The sequence below is a fragment of the Trachurus japonicus genome, chromosome 9, assembly GCF_045865225.1.
Source record: "Trachurus japonicus isolate A0001 chromosome 9, Traja_1.0".
NCBI lineage: Eukaryota > Metazoa > Chordata > Actinopteri > Carangiformes > Carangidae > Trachurus > Trachurus japonicus.
Window position 1 is genome coordinate 30,138,741 of NC_140915.1, and position 25,057 is coordinate 30,163,797.

A 25,057-nucleotide genomic window follows, 5' to 3' on the forward strand; every position below is an offset into this window, starting at 1 on the left:
TCTCTCTCTCTCGCTCTCTCTCACTCTCACACACACACACACACACACACACCTACACAAAACACACACACACACACACACACACACACACACACTCATAAACATTCCCAAACACACACACAGCTGCATAAAGGCAGTCATAACTGTTTTGAATAATTGATCACTAGTGAAATTGCGTGGCTCTAGGGTTTCCATGCTGTCATTGTCCCTGTTTCGGGTCGATGGGTGGCGAGGAAAAAGTAAACTTCTCATGCGACTTGTTCATCATGTACCAGCCCCTCCACATACCACACACACATGGCAGGCACTCATGCACGCACACGAACATGCACACACACACACACAAACACACGCGCGCGTTCACGCACACACACACACACTGCAACCTTTCCTGTAAAGATGCAGCAAGCCAGAGACCACTGAAACCCTGCAGCTTCTTCCACCTCACATCACCTCGCCGCCACTGGATGCTGGGACAGCGGAGGACCATGAGAGGAGGATGCCTCGGGACAGTCTGATCACCTCTGAGAATGACAGTAAGACCAAGACCACCCATAATTTCATGACTAAATTGTTTTTGTTTGGATAAAAATAGATTTTCTTGCCATAATCTGCTACAAATTATCTTTTTTTTTTTTTTAGTTTTTGGAGACATGTTCATTTGGAGAAAACATTTTTGATTATCTAAATAAACAAAGGCCCTTTGGCCTCTGTCTTTACAGTGTGTTTATGATATAGCTGTGGAAACTGTTTTGAACCTATTTCTGGATCAATCTGTATTGAAATGCCTATTTATTCAGGTTAACAGAGGTGAAGTTACTAATTTAAAGAACATACAGGTGAACATATTACAGCTATTTACTGTGAATGGTGATGATGAAAAAGTTATGATGAAGGAAAGGCCAACCATCCTCCACCACAAACATATTCATACACTACTTTCTTCCATCTCACTCACTGCTGCATATTTGGGAGCTGGCCTCTGGCCTCTGGCTGTCTCCCCGTGCCTTTTGGGCTTAGACACCCCGTCTCCCTTCATTAGACCATTGTTTGTCTCCTTTGTGTCCCTCTGCTGCACATGGCCGTAATGACCTGTGTGCTGGCCACTCCGGTTACACTAAGGTCACACATCAAAGGGCCGACTACATAAATATCTGTTCAGTCTGTCAGTGGTTCTTTTTGTTGTCCTCTTTATCCCCCTTTAAGGCAGCACAATGGTGGCAGGTACACAATAAGGTAGGCTAAGCTCTGCCAGTGAGAGGGGGTCAGGGTTGTGTTGACGATATAAAAAATGGACTGGATTTATAACATTCAGGTCATCACAGCCGGAAGGGGAAGAGACTACAAATTGTGTATATTTTTGTCATTTAGAAACAATACTAACTTTAATAATAGACTTTTCTGTGCAGCACAAAGTTCAAAACAAAGTCATACAGAAATAATACGATACAACTGGTTAGCCGAATAAACATCCAACTGATGCTCCACTTAACTCATTAAATCAAATTGTTTACACACGTAGTTAGATCATAGCATATCCACTGAATCAAAATCCTCCCCAAAAATCTTTATTTTTCAGTGTGTTATATGTCCTACGCCACATATATTCAGATTCAAGCCTGAGATTACTGTAACTGAAAATACTAGAGGACTAGAGGAGGCTAAACGTACAATAACAAATGCATTCTAATAATAAATTACTATTACAGCTGGAAAATGTTTCCAGAAACATCATGCCATAACTTTTCTATTCTTACAGTGAAACTATGTCTGTTTCACAGTTGACATTGGGCTGGAGTGTACAGGTGAGTTCTCTTGTATCATAACATTACAGTAATCACTGATGTGCCTTCTTTACTTTATAAAACAATTCCCCCTCAGACATAAATAGTGAATGATAATTTCATGGATACAGCGAGAATGATGAGTGGGTGTGAATAATCATTGGAGAACATCACAGCTTATTCAATCATTGAATAAAGACAGTGTCTGTTTTTACTGCAGGTGAGGAGGATGAAGTTTCCACCTTTCAAGAAGAACATGAGCGGGAAAGACAGAGAGGAAAACGAAGGGATGGTGATAGAGAGAAAAGGAGGAAGAGAAATGGGAGAAGGAAAGGAGCATCCAAAGAAGCAGAAGAGGGGGAAGATGAATCACAGGCCAAGCTTGAGAAAAAAGAAAGGGGCACGAGGAGAAAAAGAACAAATAATAATCAAGAAGGAAGAGAGAGGGACAAAGAGAAGCGGGTCAAAATAAAAAGCAGTAAGACAGCGAAAACAGTGGAGAATGTTAAAAATGAAAAAACAAGAAAAATTGAGGAGGGAGAAGCTGAGGGAAGAATTGCCAAGGGAAAAAAGAAACATAAAGGTGCCAAAAAAGAAGATGATGGAGGGACACAAACAGTGAAAGAGAAAACACAGGAAGTGAAGAAGAAAAAGCACAAGAAAGTAGTTGAAACAAGGTAAATCTCACAAATTGACCTTCTCTGTATAGCTCAGGAAATCTTTATTATCGCACAAGAAAAATGCAAAGACTTTAAACACAGTGATTTTCTATGCCTCAGTTCAGAGCAGGAGACAAGTGAGGTAGATAATGAAGACAATGCAGAGGAGGACAACGAGGAGAAAGAGGTGAGGCCAGAGTCTCTGACACCAGAGGAGCTGGAGAAGCTGAAGGAGGCCGTGGACGAGAGGAAGAAACTCATCCAAGGTCTGAGGGGGAAACCCTGGCCAATGAAAAAGAAACTTATCACTTTGCGGTACCTTCTTTTGTTTTTGATGAATAATCTGATCCTTCTGAATTCACAGCTGCAATTTAAAGTGTCATGTGTAAATTATTTAATCAGTCACCTGCTTCATTACAGGGAGTCTCAGGAATTTGTTGAGAAATATGAAGGAGCGCTGGGAAAAGGAAAAGGCAGGAAGCTCTATGCTTACAAGGTCATGATGGCCAAGGCAAGGAATCACAGTCTTTCACTTGTATATATCATTTACATTATTATTAACAGAATATATGATGCATTTTTATTTATGCATCTTACTGATTTCTTTTCATAAGAAATGGATGAAGTTTCAGCGGGACTTTGAAAACTTCAAAACTGCCTGCATTCCTTGGGAGATGAAAATAAAGGAGATTGAAAGTAGGTTTTTTTTCCCAATCTTTTTTTAGTGTTTATTCTTTTCCTCATAACCACTGGGTTTGTCTCTAGTTTTCAAGACCAAACAACTAAAATAAAATCCATCAACATTTAGTATGGATTTCTAGATGTTGTGTAAATCATATAAGGCCATACATTAATTTCCCTGCTTTTAAAGTTGAGTATGTAATAATCATCCTCATATTTCTTCTCTCTGCCCATCAGGTCATTTTGGCTCCTCAGTCGCCTCTTACTTTATCTTCTTGAGGTGGATGTATGGCATCAACATGATCTTGTTTGGCTTGACCTTTGGCCTGGTTATGGTGCCTGAGGTGTGGTCCCTTTTCATCATAATTTCAGTTTTGAGTTTTGTCAATATTGATTTTTCTTCGTTTGTTCAGTCTGTTTGCGTTCTTTCCATTTTTTTTCTTTTCAAATTAAAGCAGAAGTAAGTGATATATTTGTGTTAATATAAGTCTTAAATAGTTATATCTTCCGACAGCAATCACTTACATAGAGTGTTTGGACGGAAACACGGGTCTCTCAGTCCCTCTGCTCTGCTCTGAGCCGAAGAGAAAACATTTATCGTATCCTACAGTTTTTATCCAATGAGGAGAGAGAACGGCATGCAGGGCTGTGTGTGCAGCCAAGGAACGCCGTGAATGTGGCGACGTAGGGACGAGGAGGACTGTTATGGTGCGTTCAAGGAAACTCGTATTTTTCCGACGTGAAGTGGTACCAGTTCGATCTGGTACGAGTTCACCGGTCGGAAGTTACGAGTGGCCGTTATAGTGACTTTCACCGGTAAAACAGGTCAGAAAAACACGAGTGGGTTGCCTGAAACGCTACAAAGTCGTAAGTTGTGACTTGAAGCTGTAATTTACGATTTCAAAAGCCTGCCTGGAACGCAGCATTAGCGAAAACGACCGGACCACTTACTTCTGCTTTAACAACCTCTTCCCTATAAGTCCTGGCAGGAATTAGCTTGAGTTTTCTCTCTAACCCTGTATTTTGGTGTACCTCAATATTTACTGTAATTATGGCCCCCCTTTCTCCTCAAAGTGTATCTTTCTCTTTTCTCATATGATACAGTTTTACAATTTTTACCCTGTTGTTATACAACAACATCTCCCTGTCAGACTCACTGGTTCTTGTTGTTGTTGTTCTTCTATCATTATTACAGGCATTAATGGGGAGACCCTATGGCAGCATCCCAAGAAAGACTGTCCCCAGGGCTGACGAAGCCAGTGCCATGGACTTTGCCGTCCTATGGGACTGTGGGGTCAGTTTACAATGTGTTGTTTTCATTTCACTTCATATTGCATTGAATGATACTTTGTTTTACATTTGGCACTGTCACTAATTGTCCATTCTTGAATAAAAAAATATTGATGCCCGAAGTTTTAGAAAAAAAATCGTTATATGCGATGAAACCTACGAATATGAGAAGCTGTAACTTTGATTTGTATTCATAGGGTTATGCCCAGTATTCAGTCCTTTTCTATGGTTACTACAACAACCAGCGTGCCATTGGCTGGCTTAAGTTCCGCATGCCTCTGTCATACTTCCTGGTTGGTGTTGGAACAGTGGCCTACAGCTATATGGTAGTCATAAGAACGTAAGTTTATTAAGATTACAAACAACTAATTCCTCTGAGGCACAATGTTCTACTGAATCTGTGACTGTTTCTGGTTGAAGGATGGCCCGTAATGCAAATGAGTCAGGAGTTGGAGATGACAACAGCTTTAATTTCAGCTGGAAGATGTTCACCAGCTGGGACTACCTGATAGGAAACCCTGAAACTGCAGACAATAAGTTTGCCTCTATCACCACCAGTTTCAAGGTCAGTTTAGCTGACCATTGATGCTCCAGTTATGTAGTAAGTGATGCTATTTACAATTATCAAACAATAATCCTGTATAACCTTCCTCCTCCTCCTCTCCAGGAGGCAATCTTAGAGGAGCAAGAGAGCCAAAAGGATGACAACATCCATCTGACTCGCTTTCTGCGAGTGTTGGCCAACTTCTTGGTCTTGTGCTGCTTAGCAGGAAGTGGATACCTCATCTACTTTGTAGTTCGCCGCTCTCAGAAGTTTGCCCTAGATGGATTGGAGAATCACAGCTGGTGGGAAAGGAATGAGGTATAGAAATTAGACGTGGAGAGGAGGAAAGACTTGTTGAATGAGTTTATAGTGGTGGTATGATATATGGATCTTAAGCATTTGCATCACATTCTCATTTTAAGATGACCAGGTTCCCCTTACCTTTGTGCATTATTTTTGGAGGAATAGTACACTAAGAAATCCACATTTTGTTTTTCAATATGTTGAACGATTTGCTTTTTAAATATATCTCTAAAGCTGCCTGGATTTAGTAATGAGTAAAATGCAGGTTTTGTAGCTAAACATACCTATATTAGTTAAATACAAAGAAATACCCATTGAAATCAACTGGTGAAAAACATTTCTAATCGTTCACTCTGTTGGAAACTTGAAAAATAGGCTGCACTCTAGTGTCCTCACGTGTGATATCAACTGTCTTGAGTCTAAAGGCCCATGTGTTTCTCAGGTAAACATGGTCATGTCATTACTGGGGATGTTCTGCCCCATGCTGTTTGATGTCATCAGCACCCTGGAGAACTACCACCCTCGTGTCGCCCTGCAGTGGCAGCTAGGTCGCATCTTTGCCCTCTTCTTGGGAAATCTCTACACTTTTATCATTGCACTCATGGATGAGATCAACCTCAAAGTGAGAACCAATATGAGTTAATGTGTGAGATAGTTTTGCAACATTACATTATAATTAATATCAAATGTGTCTGTTGATGTCTCAGAGGGAGGAGGAAAAGATTGTCAAGTTTAATATAACCACGTGGGAGGCCAGTCTTTACAACGGCACAGTATCAGAAAACAGCACCGCTCCACCCATCACCACCCAACCTGCTGATGTACCCAGAGGGCCCTGCTGGGAAACCATGGTGGGGCAGGTCAGTGTGCATGTGTTTGTAAACTATTATATAACAGTATGACGTAATTCTTGATACACCATAAACTTGTGGATATTCAAAGTGACTGCTTATGAAATAATCCCATGAATGAATGACAAACAAAATGTGTAATATAAAATCTCCTTTTGGCAAAGTCAGTTTACACACACCAGCATTTTCATTCATTCTGTTTAATAATGATGTTTTCTGTTCGAGGTCTTTGACACAAAATGTCATCATCATCTACTGTATGTGATTGGACTATTTAACAACTAGTGTATTTGTCACGATATACGTATAGGTTACCATTTGACACCATAATACAAATTTGCTCTCATCACATCCTATTACTTAATAATTGATCAGAAGTATAAGCAAAAAATACAAAAGGTTAAAGATACAACACAATGTATTGGATAGGACATTGTTACATTTTTATGCTTAAAATAAACCTTTCAGCAAGAGATGTTAATGAACCTACATGTAAATATTGAGACATATTCTCATTATAAAGTATTTAATTAAAAGTGTGAAAGAAAAACCTGAATTGGAATGAAAACCTCATGCGATCATCATGATAAAAGCGTGACAGACAAACATTAATTTTCTTAAAATTATCCACAGCATGTTATTTTATTTCATTACTTCATCCCATGCAGGAGTTTGTCCGGCTGATCATATCTGATACCATGACAACCTACATCACGCTACTGATTGGTGATTTCCTGAGAGCTCTGTTTGTTCGTTTTCTCAACTACTGCTGGTGTTGGGACCTGGAGGCTGGATTCGTGAGTCGTCTTTTCTAACTCATCACAGTGATAGTGACACTAACACTCGACATTGTAAAATGTATCATACCATTACACAATAAAGATGTGCAACTATTTCTGGATGAACTATGAAAATATGAATCTCAGCAGATTTAATTGTTGAAGAGACCAACAAACCTTATAATTGTGAGTGCCGCTGACTGAGTGAATGATCATAGTTCCACTATTGGTCAGCTGAGTGTAATGTGACCGATCAGTGGCGTGCACAGGGGGGGGGGCAGGGGGGGCAGTCGCCCCCCCTCGTGGCCCAATTGTTGAAAAACACGTGCTAAAGTGCCCCCTGGGAGCCAAAACGCGCGTTAAAGTGCCCTCTTGGAAGCCAAAACACGTGCTAAAGTGTCCTCATGGGGGCCAAAACGTGTGCTAAAGTGCCCTCTAGGAGCTAAAACGTGTGCTCAAGTGCCCTCATGGGGGCCAAAACGTGTGCTAAAGTGCCCTCATGGGGGACAAAACGTGTGCTAAAGTGCCCTCTGGAGCCACAACGTGTGCTACAGTGCCCTCTAGGAGCTGAAACGCGTGCTTAAGTGCCCTCTTGGGAGCCAAAACGTGTGCTTAAGTGCCCTCCAGGAGCCAAAACGTGTGCTAAAGTGCCCTCATGGTAGCCAAAACGTGTACTAAAGTGCCCTCTAGGAGCCAAAACACATGTTAAAGTGCCCTCTTGGAAGCCAAAACACATGTTAAAGTGCCCTCTTGGGAGCCAAAACACGTGTTAAAACAGGCCACATCGACGGTTTTTAGTCTTAAGGTATTCATATTATAAAACAGGCCAAATCAACGTTAAAAAAGGCCAAGATTTTTTCGTCGCCGGCCAAACGCACCATGTTGCTACAGTCTCACTCTTGTCATTTTCTGAAACTTGGCAGCCCTGAAAGTGCCCTCTAGGAGCCACATCTAGGAGCCAAAACATGTGCTAAAGTGGCCTCTTGGGAGCTAAAACACGTGTTAAAGTGCCCTCAGGGAAGCCAAGACGCGTGCTAAAGTGCCCTCTTCAGTGGCGAGGACGCGCTATTATGTGCCCTTTTTTTTCCTTTTCGCCCCTGCCCTTCAAAAAGTCTGTGCACGCCACTGTGACCGATGATCTCAGTTTAGCCTCAGACTGATTCACTGAGACCACCTCTCAGTATGTTTCCAGTCTGTTTCGCGGTTTGTTAAAGCTGTGCACTGTGAACACAAAGCACTTATGGTTTGGCTCTAACAACAATAACATATATGGTTACTACTAACAACAGCAAGGCTGGTGGATGAAGGGAAGTTCTTCTCTTAGTGGAATGAACACATGACAACATCATTGTTATATATTTTGGCAATAGCTATATAATAATAATAGTGAACATGTTTTACTTAAAAAAAAAGAAAAAAAAGGTTGATTTTATGACTTAATTATAATAGAACAATGAAGAGATACAGGAAAGTCAAAGAGAGGACAAGGGGATGACATGCAGCCAAGGGCAACAGGTTGGCTTCAAACACTGGCTGTAGAGCACGTACCACACATGACAAAGCCTGTGTGGTACCAGATGAGCCACTGGGGTGCCCTGTTATCATGTGGTTGTAATGGATCATGTTTCAGTGACTATTTCATGTCTCTTCTATTGTCTGACCACAGAAACAAAATACATGTGACAAGAGACAAAAAACATGTAAATGAAAACAATTGATAATTGTGACAAATTGTGCATATGACTGTTAAATCCTCTACATGTGAGCACAGAGAGTGAAAGAGAAACACAGGAATAAAGATGGAGCAGCTGCAGCACGAAGAAAGTGGTTCAATTATCTACTGGGTTTTGACTTGCTCTTATCTTTTCTGTGTTGTTCTGGAAAGCCATCCTACTCTGAGTTTGATGTCAGTGGGAACGTCTTGGGTCTGATCTTCAATCAAGGAATGATATGGTAAAAAAAAGAAAGAAAAAAAAGACACTCATATTAATGTCTTACTTACAATTTGCAGCAATTCTGTAACACAAAACAAATTTATGATGAAAGGCGGCACTTTCAGCCAGTCCTCCTCTGCCTTTCTTCCTTCTGCTCCAGGATGGGTGCCTTCTATGCCCCCTGCCTACCTGCTCTGAACGTCCTCCGGCTCCATGTGTCCATGTACCTGCAATGCTGGGCTGTGATGTGCTGTAATGTGCCACAGGAAAGAGTCTTCAAGGCCTCTGGCTCCAACAACTTTTACATGGCCATGCTGCTGGTCATCCTCTTCCTGTCCACTCTGCCTGCCATCTACACAATCGTCACCATTCCTCCTTCTTTTGACTGTGGCCCCTTCAGGTAATGATGCTTGTTCAGGGGATCCAGATTTGAACCATTTCAATAGCTGACCTCGTGTCACACTCATTCTCTTCTCCTCAGTGGGAAAAAACGTATGTTTGATGTGATCCAAGAGACACTGGAGTCTGACTTCCCTGCCTGGTTTAGTAAAGTGTTCAGCTATGCCTCTAACCCTGGACTGGTGCTGCCCTTTATACTGCTTATGGTGTGAGTCAGCAGTACACTGCATGAATTTTTTATACACAGTCTAAGATATTTGACATGCTGTCACTATTTCATGTCAGTAACATGAGGTTATTTGATAATATCCATTTTTTTTTATTTTTTAGACTAGCCATCTATTACTTGCAGTCCACATCCAAAAGCTACAAAGAGGCAAATGTGGAGCTGAAGAAAAAACTACAAGCGGTAACCTGACATTTGATTGTTTCTCCTGATACCCTATCTGTTAGGTACTTTACAATATACTTGAATAAAGAAAGTTCACACAATTTCACGACACTTGTATACTATGCTATTTCTGGGCAAGTAAAGGTTAGTAACACTGAAGAATGTCCATCATTCATCATCACTATTTTTTTCAATGCCTTTTCTCAGTATTGACACTTCCCAACAGTGTGCACAAACTGACCACCTGAGGCCGCTGTGACCACTGAGATTGTATTAGTCACATCACACCAGCAGAGAGCAGCAAAGTGACAGCTCATGTGCCCAAACACCAGAGGGTTCAACAATGAACACTTGTTGGCAAATGCAGAAGCTGAAGACAACAGAAATGTGTTAAATCCATGTGTTTTTCATTTGCTTATGCCTCTCTCTTTAAAATAACTGTTATTATTTCCTTCTCAAGCAAAATGAAGAAAACAAGAAGAAGAACAAACGAGCAGCACTGAAGGCACAAATGGATCTAGAGGAAGCCAGACAAGCAGCATCACAGCCTGCGGGGCAACAGAACAACAACACTTCACTACAAGATCAAGAGGGTGGGACTCTACTAGTATTTTCAGTAAAGCTGTCTTCCGATGATACTTAAATGTTATCCAGCAGACATTCTGTTAATAAGGTATCATGTGTGTGCGTGTTGTCTTCTGATGCTGCTACTACACTCTGATTTCTACCTTCTCTTTCAGCAGACGAGGAAGAAAACCATGGCAGTCGTCAGAGGCTGCATCATGGTAAGAATGGACGCAACCCTCCTCCTCCTGCTGGGGACCAAGAACGCCAGCCTCCAGCCACCAGAGCCCCCGTCTCCAGGAATGATCACCACAGCAACCACAGGGCCCCCGGGTACCTGCCTGGTTTCTCTCAGCAAAGTGAACCCAGGATGAACAGGGTGCCGAGCCTCCAGAGACACTGAGGGAGTGAAGACTCAAAACAAAGCACTTTACTGAGAAACTGATGTTAACGTGTTAACTGAGAGCAGTGAGAATGCTGACAAGAAAACTTTTTTTTAAAACTGTTTAAGTTTTGTTTTTATTGTGAGCATTGTTGCTTTGTTACTAGATGGATATCACCAACTGTTTTAGTAAAAGCCCTAATAAGTTAATTAGTAAATGAAAATAGCACAAAATTATAATTGTCCTATCATAAAATGTCTTTGCTGCTACATTGACCACGGACAGGTGTGCAGCAGTTTGACCTCCATCTTAAAGGTTTATACCAAGGTCTCCATGTCATGTGCTTCACCTAATCGGTCATATCACAACAGCTCATGACTGTTATGACATGTTATGAAATGGGTAAACTAAACACAGAGATGTTGTATTTAGGAATTACCCCCATCTAGCGGTGCGGTTGCATATCGGAACGTATTCTTGATGTTGCATTCACGTGAAATCGGGCAGACGTCAGACAGAGGCATTGCATGCAGCCTCTAAACAAGTGGTCCGCCAGCACGAGGCAAAAACAATACAGGCGTGAAAATATGTTGTCATTCTAAGGTAGAAAGCTTTCATTTGTATGCAGGTGTGATTAGACTTCAGTGAAATAGCCTACGTATTTATGAAAGCAATATTTGATTTGTGCTAATAAAAAGCCAAATAAGTTAGGCTACATACTGGGGCTTTAATATCCCTTTTATCTTAAATGATCTAAATATGTAGCCTCGTAAACCAGCCTCTCCCGGAACTGCATTTCATTTCATTCCGAGGGAGAGTCTGGCCTCATCCCCATTCTAAGCGTTTGGACTGAAACCCTCAGAAGGCCGAGCCAATCAGCGTCGCCCGCTGTGATTGACACAGCACGTTGGCCAATCAGGGACCGACTTGTGCAAAGCCCCGTCACTACGCCAACTTGCTGATTGACTGAATGGGGTTGTCTGTCAACGCTACTACCAAAGATATTAAACCGTCTTTGCTACTACTCCCACCCAGCTCCCGCCCACCCCAGACGCATGCAGGGGGGATGAGGCCAGACTCTCCCGAGAAATGAAATGAAATGCATTTCGGCGAGAGGCTGGTTTACAAGGCTACTAAATATGCGGTCAGTTGTGAAAACCTCACTTTTTTTAGAAAGCAGAAGTAAGCGATCCGGTCGTTTTGGCTAGCCGATGGAGTTAGCAGCCCCCGCCCTCGTCATGGATCTATTGGTCCCATGATTGGTCCTCGTCCCTACGTCACCACATTCACGCGCATCCCTTGGCTGCACAGTGCACACCGATAATATAATACATCCATGCTGCACACACAGCCCTTCATGCCGTTCTCTCTCCTCATTGGATAAAGGTTGTAGGATACAAGGAAGTATACAAGAAGTTTTCTCCTCGGCTTACAGCAGAGCAGAGTGACTGACAGACCCGTGTTTCGGACCAAACACTCTAAGTGATTGTTGTCGGAAGATATAACTACGACTTATATTAACACAAACATTCCGCTTACTTCTGCTTTAACAAATTGTATCAGTTCTGAAAACACATTTGAAAGCACAATGACATATTTTCCTCTTGGTCTCACAAACATTAAGAACAGTTGTCCCTGGACCTGTAACTGGACCAAAGTCTTTACAATTAATCAGACATTGGGGCCGTTTAACCTATCAAGGCTTAAATAGATCAGTGCTCACCTCTGGTTGGATGTAACTCAAATCTACTTATGCAGCTGCAAAGTAGATAACATATGACATGGTACAGTAGGCCTACATACGACACGCCAAGTAAGCTGTGAATTTCCTTTTTTACACAAATTACAAAATATAGGCTATATCCTCTTTTAGAAGTGAGTGATCAGAGTAAATCTGTTCATTGTGGTCTGAGGTCCCACCTCAGTTAACATGGATATCTGATTTCTTCTCATCTGATAAGTGCATGGTCATATTCAATTTCCCATCTGCTCTGTGTTTGCTGGAGACTGTCCTGTCAATCAACCTGTCATTCAGCTGTCTGTCAAACCAAACATTCGATTAACTTTATTTACCTGAAATTTTATGCCAGGGTAACCAATACCACAGAGGAATATATTTGGACCCCGAATCATTTAAGCCAAGTAACGTATAATGCAACTGACATTAAATCACAGTGTCAATCAACCCACTTCCATTGATGCTCATGATCAATTCAAAGCAAATTAACATTAAGAATTAATTCTGCAGTTATTTGAGATCCAGAGGATGAAGTAAATCCCTATGCTTTATTCTTTCATCATGAGCCAAGGAGCGTCAATCACATTATTCAATGAAGACTTTGATAAGGAGTCAAATAAACCCTCCATCTTCTCTGTATCGCGGAGACTCTGTCCTAATCCGCTTCACTCTTATTATCCAGGTAATACCAACCCCACATGGCCCCCGTTTCACCCTCCTACTGGAGTTGTGTTTTGGCTGCGTCCCAGTCTCGCTTCATGCTCGTACAATGTGGCAGAAAACTGAGCCATGACGACAGGTTGCACATTACCGGATATCTCAGTGTCCGCTGTACCTCAATGGGCATCTGCACTAACAGTAATGAAGAGTGAGACATTGATCGACAGTGATTTTACTGCTCAGATGATCCAATTTTGCTTTGGAGATCAGGGTTTTTAGTAAATTGGATTTTCCCGAGCCTAAATCTTGAATGTAACATAGGCTACTATAGTATATCATATAGCAGGAAATGAAGGGGACAACCAGGATGAGGGGCAAAAAAAGGAGTTGGATGAGGAGAAAATGAAAGGCTCCAACACTGAGGGCTTGCCTTGTCTTTCAGGTGGAAGTCTTCAGAGCAGCATTCATATAACCCCGGAAGTGAGTTGCTCTTTGTGTTAGGTGCATGGCAGCTGAGAGTCTCCTGTTTCCTCCTGCATTATTCAAAAGGTCAGATCTGACATTTGACCATAACCACACAAGTACCTGCATCTTAGTGTTTGAAACACAGCATGTGGACAGTTCAGGCTGCACTATCCTCACTTTTACTGCACTATCCTCACTTTTACCCTCTTTCACTTCTGTGCTACAAAACCTTCTCACACCTTTTATGTTTTATTAATAGAAAAAAAAGGTTTAAGAGGCTAATAATGATTGAAAATTTAAATAGTGAGCTAAGATAGTAACAACAACACAAAGATTTCATACAAAAAGATTATGTCTTAGGATACATGTGAGTTGAACTTAGACTGGTGAAGCCTACCATTTTAGGCTGAATTTTGGATTATTGTTTTCTATAAACAGTGAGTTTGTTCTACATCGCTTATATTGGCTGTAGAAATGAACAAGGACTGCATCGACCCGTAACTCTTTCAATGTACGCAACTACACATGGGTATGTCAGTAATGTCTTAGGAGAAACTTAAAAAAAATGTCTACATTATGCTTTAATGAAAAACATTTTAATTGTCTGACTTTTCCCTCTAATAAAACATGTTATCTTTAAATGGCTCACTGGACTGTCATGGTCAAACAGGACACTGTGTATTGTAGTTAAATGTGGTGACTTGTTTTTCTTTTCACTCAGGATTACTTAAGCTTCCATCCAACTTTAATGAGACTTGACCTTTATGTCTACATTTGCCCTGGTGTCTCCTTTCTGGGACACAGCTGAATTATGGCAAATGTCCAACCATCTGTTTCCTCATTTACAGTAAATGACAGCAATACAAGCTGAATGTAAATACACATTGGGGTTAAAGCACATGGACTATATATGTACTGTTATTTCTCCAGTCAAATACCAATATCAAGCATTTTGACTGACAAGCCCATTGTCTGACTCTATTTTCTCCAGAGGCTCCTGATTATCATCTAATGGACTGTGTTTGTGTGTGTCTTTGATGGTTGTCAAGGAGCCAGGGCTCCGGACAGCCTAAACACAGGCACACCCATTCCTACGTGTGTGTGTGTGTGTGTGTTCATGTGTATCCTGGCTTTTTGACACACTATCTTCACAGGTACTTCAGTGGGAGAACTCATGGAGATGTGTCTGTAGTGAGCAGCAGACGTGACCATCGGAGCACACACATAACTAAAAGGGATCAAGAAGAATGCCTCCAAAGAGAAAAAATGATGCTGTGGTTAAAGTTGAAGATGGTGAGGAGGTTTTTGAAATGTTTTTTTTTTTCCAACAGTCAATTTTCAACTTTAAAATTTCACCTGTTTACTGTAATTACACTGATAATATCTGAGAAAAAGTCATATTTGAGTTTTAACAGCAGATTTTGTGTGCATTTGTATTTTGTTTACTTGCTCCAGTTGGGATGGAGGTTGATGCTGTTTCAGACGATGGAAGTGAAGGTGAGTTTTCTGAGACAATCTTCACTTGCCATATGTGAAAGGTTTGTCACAGTTGTGTGATTGATGTAAGTGAAGTTAATGAATATAAATTGTGTTGTCACTGGAGGACAGTTTTAGCTCTTTGTCTAAAAATACATAAATGTGTGTCTCAGATGAAGCCAGGAAGAGAAGTAAAAACAGAAGAGCCAGGCCACAACGTAGAGCAAAACAGGCCAGTGACGACGAGGAGGAAGAGGAGGATGAGGACGACGCACCGCGAAAAAGAGGACGGAGGAAGAAGGCCAGGGCCAGAAACAGCGATGAAGATGATGAGGAGGAAGACAATCGAAGTGTGAAAAGCAAAGGATCCAAAGCCTCCAGGAGGAGAGCTGCTAGGGAGGAGAGCGATGAGGAGAGTGAAGACCAAGGGAAGAGGAAAAGAGGAGGGAGAACTGTGTCCAAGAAGGAAAAAGAGGAACAGAACAAGGAGAAGAAGGGAAATGTTAAGGGGAAGGAAAGAAAGGATAAAGACGATGAGAAGGACAAGAGAAAGAAGAAGTTGAGCAGGTGCAGTATTCTCTGAGAGCTGTCTCTCCCCTACCTGCACACGCCACACACCCGTACGGGCTTCTCTTCACGCAGACTCTGCTGATATTGTTCAATGTGCCAAGTATCCAGGGAGATGAAACACTGCAAATTAGATGGACTTCATTTAATAGTACATCAAGACTGAATATGCACTAATTTCCCAGAATAAATGGCACTTAACCATTCACCTGCTCGATTTTTAATGCAGCATCTCAGCAGCAAAATGCTGCTCATCCAGATGTTAAGTTAACCCAGTGGTTCCCAACCTTTTCTGGCTTGTGACCCCATTATGACATCACAAATTTCTGGCGACCCCGTCAATAAAGATTCGCCAGCTCAGATATTTTTATATGCTGCATTTTATTTGAACTCAATTTAAATGTGAGAAAGTGAAAATACAGAATACAGTTGTTTAAGATTGTATGTGGTGTTTTAATCATAAGTTCAAAAAGAATAATAATTAGTTAAAAAAATATTTTTATCAGTAATTTTTTGGGACATTTCAGGCGACCCCATTTGAATTCCAGGTGACCCCACATGGGGTCCCGACCCCAAGGTTGAAAAACACTGAGTTAAGCATTTACTGGACTGGGACCTCTGATTCCATCCTCCTATCAGAGGTTTTACCAAAGAAATAAAACTTGTTATGGCAAACAAGGGGATAAAGAGTTTTGGCTGCTGGTAATGGTGCGGTTTGATCCTTATTTGGTCATCCATTATTTACTGCTGCCTTAAGCATCCTGAGACAGCTCATCTTCCTACTGTTTCACTGGATGTGTTTTGTAGTTGGCTGCATATTAAAAAGCGGCAAAACACTGGTTTTGTCTAACAAGGCCTGAACTTAGTCTGAGACAGAATTCAAATCCAAATTAGAACCCTTAAATCAGCCAGTGAAAATGATTCAATATAATATTTAAATGAGAGAAGAACAACATACTGCATGGATGTAGTAGGAATTTATTTTAAAGTGCCAGAACTAACTCATTATCATTATAGTGCTAATTTGAAACAGCTTCCTCCATAAGCTACCTGTGTGTGAATTGTTTTAAAGCCATTGTGGATTTGATTTCTTTGTGTTCTCCAGACAGAAGAATTGGATGCTGCCATTTAAGAAAATTAACTCATTATAACTCAAAAATTAATTCAACAAAATGTTTTAAACCTGTAATATGTATTGTGGCCATTTCAGGTCAGTGTCTTAATATAGCAAACTTACACATCAAACATCACAGAAACAGTGTCAGCCATCAGCTAGTGAATATAATCCTAATATTCATTTTTATTTTAGTTGTGTTTCTACCAACCCTGGAGGGGAATATCTGGCTCTGAATCTGTGTTGTATCAGCAACACTTTTTCTTCCAGAAGTGGTTGGATAACAAACTGGTTCCTTTGTACCATAACCAGGCCTTCTAGCTGCTGGTGCCGCTTTGAGGCTGCATGTAAGCACAGAAGTACTTTGAGAGTAAAATGCTGACAATGTGATAGTTTAGTGTTTTTTTGTGTTTGCAATCCTAGAGTAATGGGTTATTATGTTAACATTTGCCAGTTAGCTCTAAATTAAATAAAAGAAAAATAACCTGCTCACTTTTTGGTCGTCAAAAGACCAACGGAATAAAAAAACTCTTAAATGAGTTGAGCTTCACAGAGTTTCTGCTCTTCCTGGTCACATACAGATGAGTTGAGGTTTTGAATTTTCAGATGTTGCTACTACTGTCTGATGTTAAAGTCTGGCCACTGTGGCGCCTTGTCAAAGCCTTAGCACGTGACGCATGTTTCCCTTTATCAGCTCCTCCTCTTCCTCAGACTCTGATGAGGAATCACTGTCGGAGGGAGAGATCGAAGCCCTGAAGGAACAGGTAGAGGAGAAGAAGAAACTCATCGCTACATTACGGAACAAACCCTGGCGTATGAAGAGGAGACTCGTAGTGCTCAAGTAAAAAACAAGAACCAAACCTTTAACTCACGTCCTCAAACTATTTCCTCTGTGATTATTTCATTTTGTGGTGTGCTTCTTTATGCCTGTTTTATTTTGGCATTTTGCCTGTTATTCATTTGTTTTATGGCTTTCTTGTATGCCAACCATCACTCATGTCATGTACATGTGATGCTGATCATGCATTATTAAAACTTGGTTGCTTTGATATTTCTCTGTGTCACTGCTGTGATCTACAGACAATCAAAACTACTTTGGACAAAAAAAAAAGTAGGTTTCCCTAAAATATATCTTTAACAAAGATGTCAGATTCATATGACCCTGTTTTACCATACAAAAAAAAATCATACTTAAAGGAAACTTCAATGACATTCTGTAATTCAAAATCATCATTTTAGGGATTCAAGTATGTATTTGTTTATTCACATTTAACATTTCATTCAGCTATGGATAGTTTTTTACCCTCTGAGATGCACAATAGAAACATGTTGACAGCTGTGCATACATTTCAATCAAGGCTGGCTGTTTTGTTTTTCATATGAAAAACAGCCCAGGCTGCATTACCAGGCCCAATGCTAGGAGTTATGTAATTGAGTGTGAGTGTGTGAGGTGAGTGTGTACGTTACAGTTCAGTGTAAGCATAGCTCTGCCAGAGGAATGTGATAGGTGAGCTACATTATTTTTTTAATGAGCTTAACACTGTTTAATGCATGTTGTGGTGGGTGACTGAGCTCCTGCTTGCCAAGTCTAAGTAGTGATGTATTATCACTGTTACCACTTACTAATTCATCCATGTGTGAGGTAGGTTATGTTTGTCTGTCTTCTCTCTGATTGGCCACACAGGGAGGCCCAGGAGTTTGTTGAGAAGTTTGAAGGAGCTCTGGGTAAAGGAAGAGGCAGGAAGCTGTATGCTTTCAAAGTCATGCTCACAAAGGTAATCTCTTCATGTTACAGCTTTACTGGCATTTAAAGCTGCCACAGTATTTCAGATGAATAAACTTTATTCATTTATGATTTAGATTATATTGTTAAAAACAACCTTTTTACATTCCCTTCCAGAAACTTATTAAGTTTAAACGTGATTTTGAAAACTTCAAAACAGCCTGTATTCCCTGGGAGAGGAAGATAAAGGACATAGAAAGTTGGTACCACAATAACTCAAACTGACAGAAATAACCACTGGACTAAGATACTTACCGTTTCTAATATGTTGCCACCACATTCCTAAGTCAGGTTCTCTGTTTTCATAGGTCACTTTGGGTCATCTGTGGCATCCTACTTTATTTTCTTGAGGTGGATGTACGGTCTGAATCTGGTCCTTTTTGGGTTCATGTTTGGCCTGGTGGTGCTACCTGAGGTACAGACTCTCTCATCGTACAGCAGGTGATACCTGATGTAGATGCTGCATTTGTTTTTAAGACCCTCTCCCTCCTCACTTCCAACCCTCTCGTCTTTGTTTAGGTCCTCATGGGTTATCCCTATGGTTCCATTCCCAGGAAAACAGTGCCCCGAGACGAGCAGCCCACAGCCATGGACTACTCTGTGCTACTTGACTTTGGTGTAAGGATCTTAGCTTCATTTATTAATCTATCAAACCTGGATCAGCCTATGGAAATGAATGAAGCTTTTTACAGACAGCTGCTAAAACAAATCTGTCCTATGGGGAAGTCATGGTTATATATAACTAGGCTTTACCCATGGCATAGTGGCATGGCTATGGGGATGGCTTGGTCCAACACTGAGTAACTACTCAACAATTGCCATGGATTAGCATAAAGCTTTATAGAGACACTGATGGTGCCCAGTGGATGGATCTAAAACATGCATTTCTCACGGTGCCAACATGAGGCTCAGATTTTGAGAAGAAATGACAGAACTGTTTGTAGATTCAGTCTTGTGTCTTGGTCAACATTGACAAGACTAATTTTTAACTTTCTCTCTCTTCCTTATATCTAAGTGTGAACACTGTTTTGCACCTGCTTGTGCAGTTGTTATATGTGTCCGTAAGAGGATATTTCTTTGTGTATCTCGTCAACAGGGATATTGCAAGTACTCCTTTTTGTTCTATGGATACTACAACAGTGACCGAACTATTGGACTGCTGCAGTTCAAACTCCCTCTGTCGTACCTGCTGGTGGGTGTTGGCCTCTTTGGATACAGCCTGATGGTTGTCATTAGAACGTAAGCGAGGCACCGGTGCAGACATTTGGATGTATAGGAAAGGACATGGATGCAGATGGATATGTCTGAGGGCTGGTTATTCTGTGTTTCTTTTCAGGATGGCTCGAAACTCAAATGAGGGAGGAGATGGAGCAGAGGAGGGTGAGTTCACCTTCAGCTGGAAGATGTTCACCAGCTGGGATTTCCTGATAGGAAACCCTGAGACTGCAGACAATAAGTACGCCTCTATTACCACCAGCTTCAAGGTTAGCAGGTGTGTGTGTGCTTTTCCATGGCATGCTCAAAGAGACACACTAAGAAATTAAAAACAACTGACTGGAGTGGATATTTCCGTTAACCTCACTTTTCTCACTAGGTTTGCTAGTCTGAAATTTGCAGTGTGGAAAAACTAAAGAGGATTAAATGCATCTTCAATCATCTGATGATTTTTGTATTTTTCCCCCAATTGTAGGAATCAATTGTGGATGAACAGGAGAACCAGAAAGACGAGAACATCCATCTCCGGCGGTTCCTCAGGGTTCTTGCGAACGTTATGATTCTGTGCTGCCTTGGTGGCAGCGGATACCTCATCTACTATGTGGTGAAACGATCTCAGGAGTTTGCTGAGAGGAAGAGTGAAGATCTCACATGGTTTGAAAATAATGAGGCAGGTTAACACTAAACATTAAAGCCTGTTCTTTTTTTTGGTAAAGCAGTGAGATATGGCAAAGTGGGAGATTTGTGCCTTGTAAATAAAATACCCCCCTCCCCATCTCTTGTGCAATGTATCAGGTGGAGTTTGTGATGTCTCTGCTGGGGCTGGTGTGTCCTCCTTTGTTTGAAACCATTGCAGAGTTGGAGGATTATCACCCTCGTATTGCCCTCAAGTGGCAGCTGGGTCGAATCTTTGCCCTCTTCCTGGGAAACCTTTACACCTTCCTCTTTGCCCTGTTCGATGAGGTTACTGCCAAGGTAGGACTGTAACACATTTATACACGTTTGAGCTTACATGTTACGTAATAGAAACTATCTGATGTAACAATAGTCAAGAGACTTTCATTGGGTTTGCTCTAGATTCTTCAGTGTTATTCTTGTAAGAATGAATGAACAAAATAACAACCTTTCTGAATGGCTTTAAAGATAGTACTGTATTACGTAAGCAAAGCTAAACTTGGAAGGTAAAAAAAAAATGGAAAAAATGTTTTTAAAAGTTCTAATGGAAGCCTTAGACATTGCCTGAATCTACACAGGTTCGACATATTGGGAAATATGCTGAATAATACTCCATCTTAGTCTATTAGATATAAAGCTACAGTCACCAGCAGGTCAAAATGTAAACTGATGCTTGTCTGACTGTGTCTGAAGGTAACCGTCTATAGGAAGAACCAGTCTGGCGCATATACAGTATCCTGTGTTTGCTGATGCTAGTAGGTGTTAGCTTACCGTGTCAGACTAGCTGTATCCATCCGGCAGCTGGTTTGCTTCATTGAGCACAAATACTGGAAACATGCACTGCATCTTGATTTCAATACTCCTTTCAGTAAACTTATATGTTACACTGAGTAAGCTCTTCCTGACCGTGTGTTTGTGAATTTCAACTAAATAGTATTTGTACCATAAGACTGTTATGCACTTACCAGAAATGATGTGATTGTACAATCAGCTGGTTTTGCTCAACTGACCAAAAAAAAAATTAACATTTGACTTTACTTTCTGTAGCCATTGTTTCATGCGGAAATTACATTGATAACATGACCTTCCTTGGACACCATTTTCACAGCTGTGATAGGCCATATGTTGGCCGTCTCATCCTGTTGCATAACCAAGATGGTGACTGAGAATGTGAGTTGAGAAACCTGAGAGGAAAGAGAACGTGAAGTTCTGCAGTAATCTAAATGTAATCTATACTGTTTCCAATGTTAGGCCAGCTGTTTGTAGCTATCTAACATGAGGAATTTAAATGTGCACTGCTACTTCCCAATCTGGAACAATCCATTTGAATCAGGACTGGGTGTCTTCAAATTATATAACACAAATTTTGTCTTCCTTTTCCTCAATGTGTTTTCCTTTCTTCAGTTGGACAGGGAGAAGGTTATCAAGAATGCCACTGAATGGTCTTTGAATCAATACTACGCCAACTACAGCTCCCACTTCAACACCACCGATGTGCCTCCTCCAGATGTGAACCCAGCTGATGTTGTCAGAGGACCCTGCTGGGAGACCGGAGTGGGAATAGTCAGTAAAGATATTATATACAGTTGTCCAATGGTGAATGAGAAATAAGGGGTGCAGAGAAGTCCACTTTAGTTTTTACCCGATTTGGAGCATCATTCCTACACTTCACCCTCCTCAGCCCATTGACTCACACAGAACGAACTACATGTCTGCTGGCTGCTCTGTTTTGTTTTATGTCTTTTGCTTCATTTCTCACTGGCTTCTTTTTCTGTGCAGGAATTTGTGAAACTAATCGTGTCTGACATGCAAGTGACCTATTTGACAATTCTGATTGGTGATTTTCTGCGAGCTGTCATTGTGCGCTTCCTCAACTACTGCTGGTGCTGGGACCTAGAAGCTGGATTTGTGAGTACTTGCAATGTGTCTCAGTGCACAGTGCCTCCATTTAGATTATGTTTTAGCTTTTGTTGTTGTTTTTAGCTAAATATATAGTTAAAAGAGTAATCTTCTCCATCTAAAAAAGAAAACCCTAAACATAAAATTAGTTGTGACATTTCTGCCTTCTGTATCTGTAGTTTTGTGGCTGAATGTGAATAAGTTCAACGAGTGTTTATGTCATCGTATAGCGAACGTGTCATTCAGGTCTGTATGAGTACAGCACAGTTCCAACTGGATCTTGTCAACCTGATACCATACAATGACATCTGGCAAGACAGGTGATCCCTAACATTGAGTGAAAGAGGACACGGCAGCAAGAACTTAATTACAGAGAGACAGAGGGACACATAGGCATAGAGAGAGGGACAAATGCAAACTGTATTAACCTGTTCTTTGTTCAATAAGTGAACATGTTAATCATATTGTTTGTTTATACCAGCCTTCATATGGAGAGTTTGACATCAGTGGAAATGTGCTGGGGCTCGTCTTCAATCAAGGAATGATATGGTGAATGTCTCTTGTTTCTCTGTTTTCTGTCTATATGTATAAAACCATGTCTTCTCTAATGGGACCAATGGTTTCCTAATGAGCTTTCCTCTGATGAAAAACAGGTCATGTTTCTGCTTGTCCTTGTCTTTCTCCACTGTGCATATAATTAACAAAACAGTGTGTGTAGAGTCTGCCTCTTCAAATAGATGTGTTATTTGTTTGCCTTTGATATTCGAGCCAAACTATTGCAAGTAAATCACTAATTAGACTGTAGAATTAGGCAAATGATTAGCTCAATATTGGCTGATTTTTTAAGTCACGTTGGCAACTTGTCTTCCACAGGATGGGGGCATTTTATGCTCCAGGTCTGGTGGGTGTGAATGTTTTGCGTCTCGTGTGCTCGATGTACTACCAGTGCTGGGCAGTGATGTCCTGTAACGTCCCTCATGAGCGAGTTTTCAAGGCCTCACGGTCAAACAACTTCTACATGGGCCTTCTGCTGCTGGTGTTGTTCCTCAGTCTGCTTCCAGTTGTCTACACCATCATGACCTTACCCCCCTCCTTCGACTGTGGGCCTTTCAGGTGAGTAGGCCTGAACTCATAGACTACAATGAAAGTCATTCATTCAGTCAGAAAGTCATTCATTCTTTCTCACATGCAGTGATAGCAGACAGTACACTTGGACATAAAGCATTTTATTTACTGTTTATGTTTATTTGTAAAATGTCATACATATAGCATAAAGTTTTCAGTTAGTTGATGTCCCTTTCCAGGTCATTCAGTTATCTTTTCTGTACGCAGACACATACTCAAATGTCTTAAATATGTCACTTGATGGACATCTTTTTATTCAAAGAGCTACAACAAACAGTGCACTGTATCTGATCCACCAGTGGTCAAGAGAAGATGTATGATGTCGTCATTGAGACTATAGACAAGGATCTACCATCCTTTGTTGGGAACATTTTTACATATGCCACCAACCCGGGACTCATCATGCCTGCTGTCCTCCTCATGGTGTATGTATCATGTGTATCATATAATATATCATATATATACATAATGTTATGTGAAACAGCATGTTGTATGTGCAAATTTTTTTTTTTAAAAAGGACAAAGACAGAAGAACTAATTGGTGGCTGAAATGTTGTTCCATTACTTTCATGTAATGGAAAGTAAGGTATTTGTTAATATCCTTTTTAAGTCTTTTATGGATGTCAGATTTAAAAATTCAAAAATCAAATCTGGACTGTTGCCACACAACGTTTATGTAGAAGTTCACTAAATTGTTGTATCTTTGGGACAATATACTTTGTCTGAAGGGAAATGAGCAGAACAGTCATAAACCTTGCTGGCTCCAGCTGTCGTTTTTGATACTACCACAGGGGGGGATCAAAGACAGAAATGTTTTTAATCGACCACTTCAAGGATAATGACTTATTTTGGCAATAATTTCATCCATAAATCATACAGTGACAGGATGTGTCAACATCATGAGTCTCAAACACTTAGTGATAAAAGGTATAAAAGCCAAAAATCCTCAATCCATTGTCTACATTTTGTAAGCTTTGTGGTCCTTTGAGGACTACTGGTCTATGATGTTGTAGCCTACTGTTTACAATGACTTTGACCTAATAGACTTCCAATTCCTTATACAGGTTGGCCATCTACTACCTGAATGCAGTGTCAAAAGGATACCAACAAGCGAATACTGACCTGAAAAAGAAGATGCAAATGGTCAGTACAAATCTTTTCTTCCCCTTGTTCAAAGTTCAGGCCAACAAATACTGTAACTATCTGGTTAATTGGTGGACACATTAGGCCCGGGACGAGGAGAAGAACCGCAGGAACAACAAGGACAGCACTAATCAAGTGATGAAAGACTTGGAGGACTTGCTGCCAGATAAGTCTCTAATACCACCTCCTGTTGAGGAAGAGCCACCCTCACCTGGTACACAGTCACGCTCACAGATTCCTTTACTGCACATATTATCAGCCAGTTTGCACCAGATGATCTTCACCACTCTTTTTGCTCTCTATGTCTTCTCAGAGGTCGTAGTTGAGAAGGGCAGCAAGTCTCCCAAAACAAAGCCACGTGCGGCAGGGAAAGGGGTTAATCTGCAAAAGGACGTGTCCCTAGCTGCCCCAAACCCCAGAGGGCCAGTGACCCGTGGTCCGACGGCAAGAGGGGCGCCTCCTGGCAATGCAAGAGGACCCCAACCTGGTGCAGGCAGAGGAAGAGGTCGGGGTGGGCCACCGAGGAAAAGGGACACATGATTCAGACGACACCTGTAACTAACAACAAATAACAGGTGTCTGCAAGCAGGACTGCTGCAGTCATTGTCACATATGAAGGATGGATGCAACACTGC

At 41.1% G+C, this 25,057-nt stretch overlaps 2 protein-coding genes across 2 annotated transcripts; both read left to right on the forward strand.

Moving 5' to 3' along the window:
• Positions 1–221: 221 nt before the first annotated feature.
• Positions 222–10,675, forward strand: tmc1 (transmembrane channel-like 1). Its single transcript, XM_085788261.1, has 21 exons — positions 222–239; positions 434–536; positions 1,782–1,805; positions 2,005–2,461; positions 2,564–2,758; positions 2,864–2,954; positions 3,058–3,139; positions 3,362–3,468; positions 4,320–4,418; positions 4,612–4,754; positions 4,835–4,979; positions 5,082–5,276; positions 5,704–5,883; positions 5,969–6,121; positions 6,781–6,909; positions 8,777–8,844; positions 8,986–9,225; positions 9,307–9,432; positions 9,555–9,633; positions 10,076–10,208; positions 10,356–10,675. Exons 1-21 carry the CDS (start codon positions 222–224, stop codon positions 10,580–10,582), a joined length of 2,994 nt encoding a protein of 997 aa, XP_085644387.1. The 3' UTR covers positions 10,583–10,675.
• A 4,210-nt stretch (positions 10,676–14,885) lies between these two features.
• On the forward strand, positions 14,886–24,977 carry tmc2b (transmembrane channel-like 2b). Its single transcript, XM_085787299.1, has 19 exons — positions 14,886–14,922; positions 15,075–15,468; positions 17,277–17,423; positions 18,267–18,357; positions 18,483–18,564; positions 18,674–18,780; positions 18,885–18,983; positions 19,462–19,604; positions 19,702–19,849; positions 20,056–20,250; positions 20,376–20,555; positions 21,660–21,818; positions 22,035–22,163; positions 22,636–22,703; positions 23,028–23,267; positions 23,579–23,704; positions 24,344–24,422; positions 24,507–24,636; positions 24,736–24,977. The coding sequence occupies exons 1-19, from the start codon at positions 14,886–14,888 to the stop codon at positions 24,960–24,962; spliced, it is 2,781 nt and encodes a 926-aa protein (XP_085643425.1). The 3' UTR covers positions 24,963–24,977.
• Positions 24,978–25,057: the final 80 nt, after the last annotated feature.

Coding starts and splice junctions, on each gene's coding strand:
- tmc1 (XM_085788261.1), top strand. Junction 1,806..2,004: donor CATTGGGCTGGAGTGTACAG/GTGAGTTCTCTT, acceptor TTTTTACTGCAG/GTGAGGAGGATGAAGTTTCC. Junction 6,122..6,780: donor GGGAAACCATGGTGGGGCAG/GTCAGTGTGCAT, acceptor CATCCCATGCAG/GAGTTTGTCCGGCTGATCAT.
- tmc2b (XM_085787299.1), top strand. CDS start 14,886: ATGGAGGTTGATGCTGTTTCAGACGATGGAAGTGAAG. Junction 18,358..18,482: donor TCAAAGTCATGCTCACAAAG/GTAATCTCTTCA, acceptor ATTCCCTTCCAG/AAACTTATTAAGTTTAAACG. Junction 22,704..23,027: donor TTCAATCAAGGAATGATATG/GTGAATGTCTCT, acceptor TGTCTTCCACAG/GATGGGGGCATTTTATGCTC.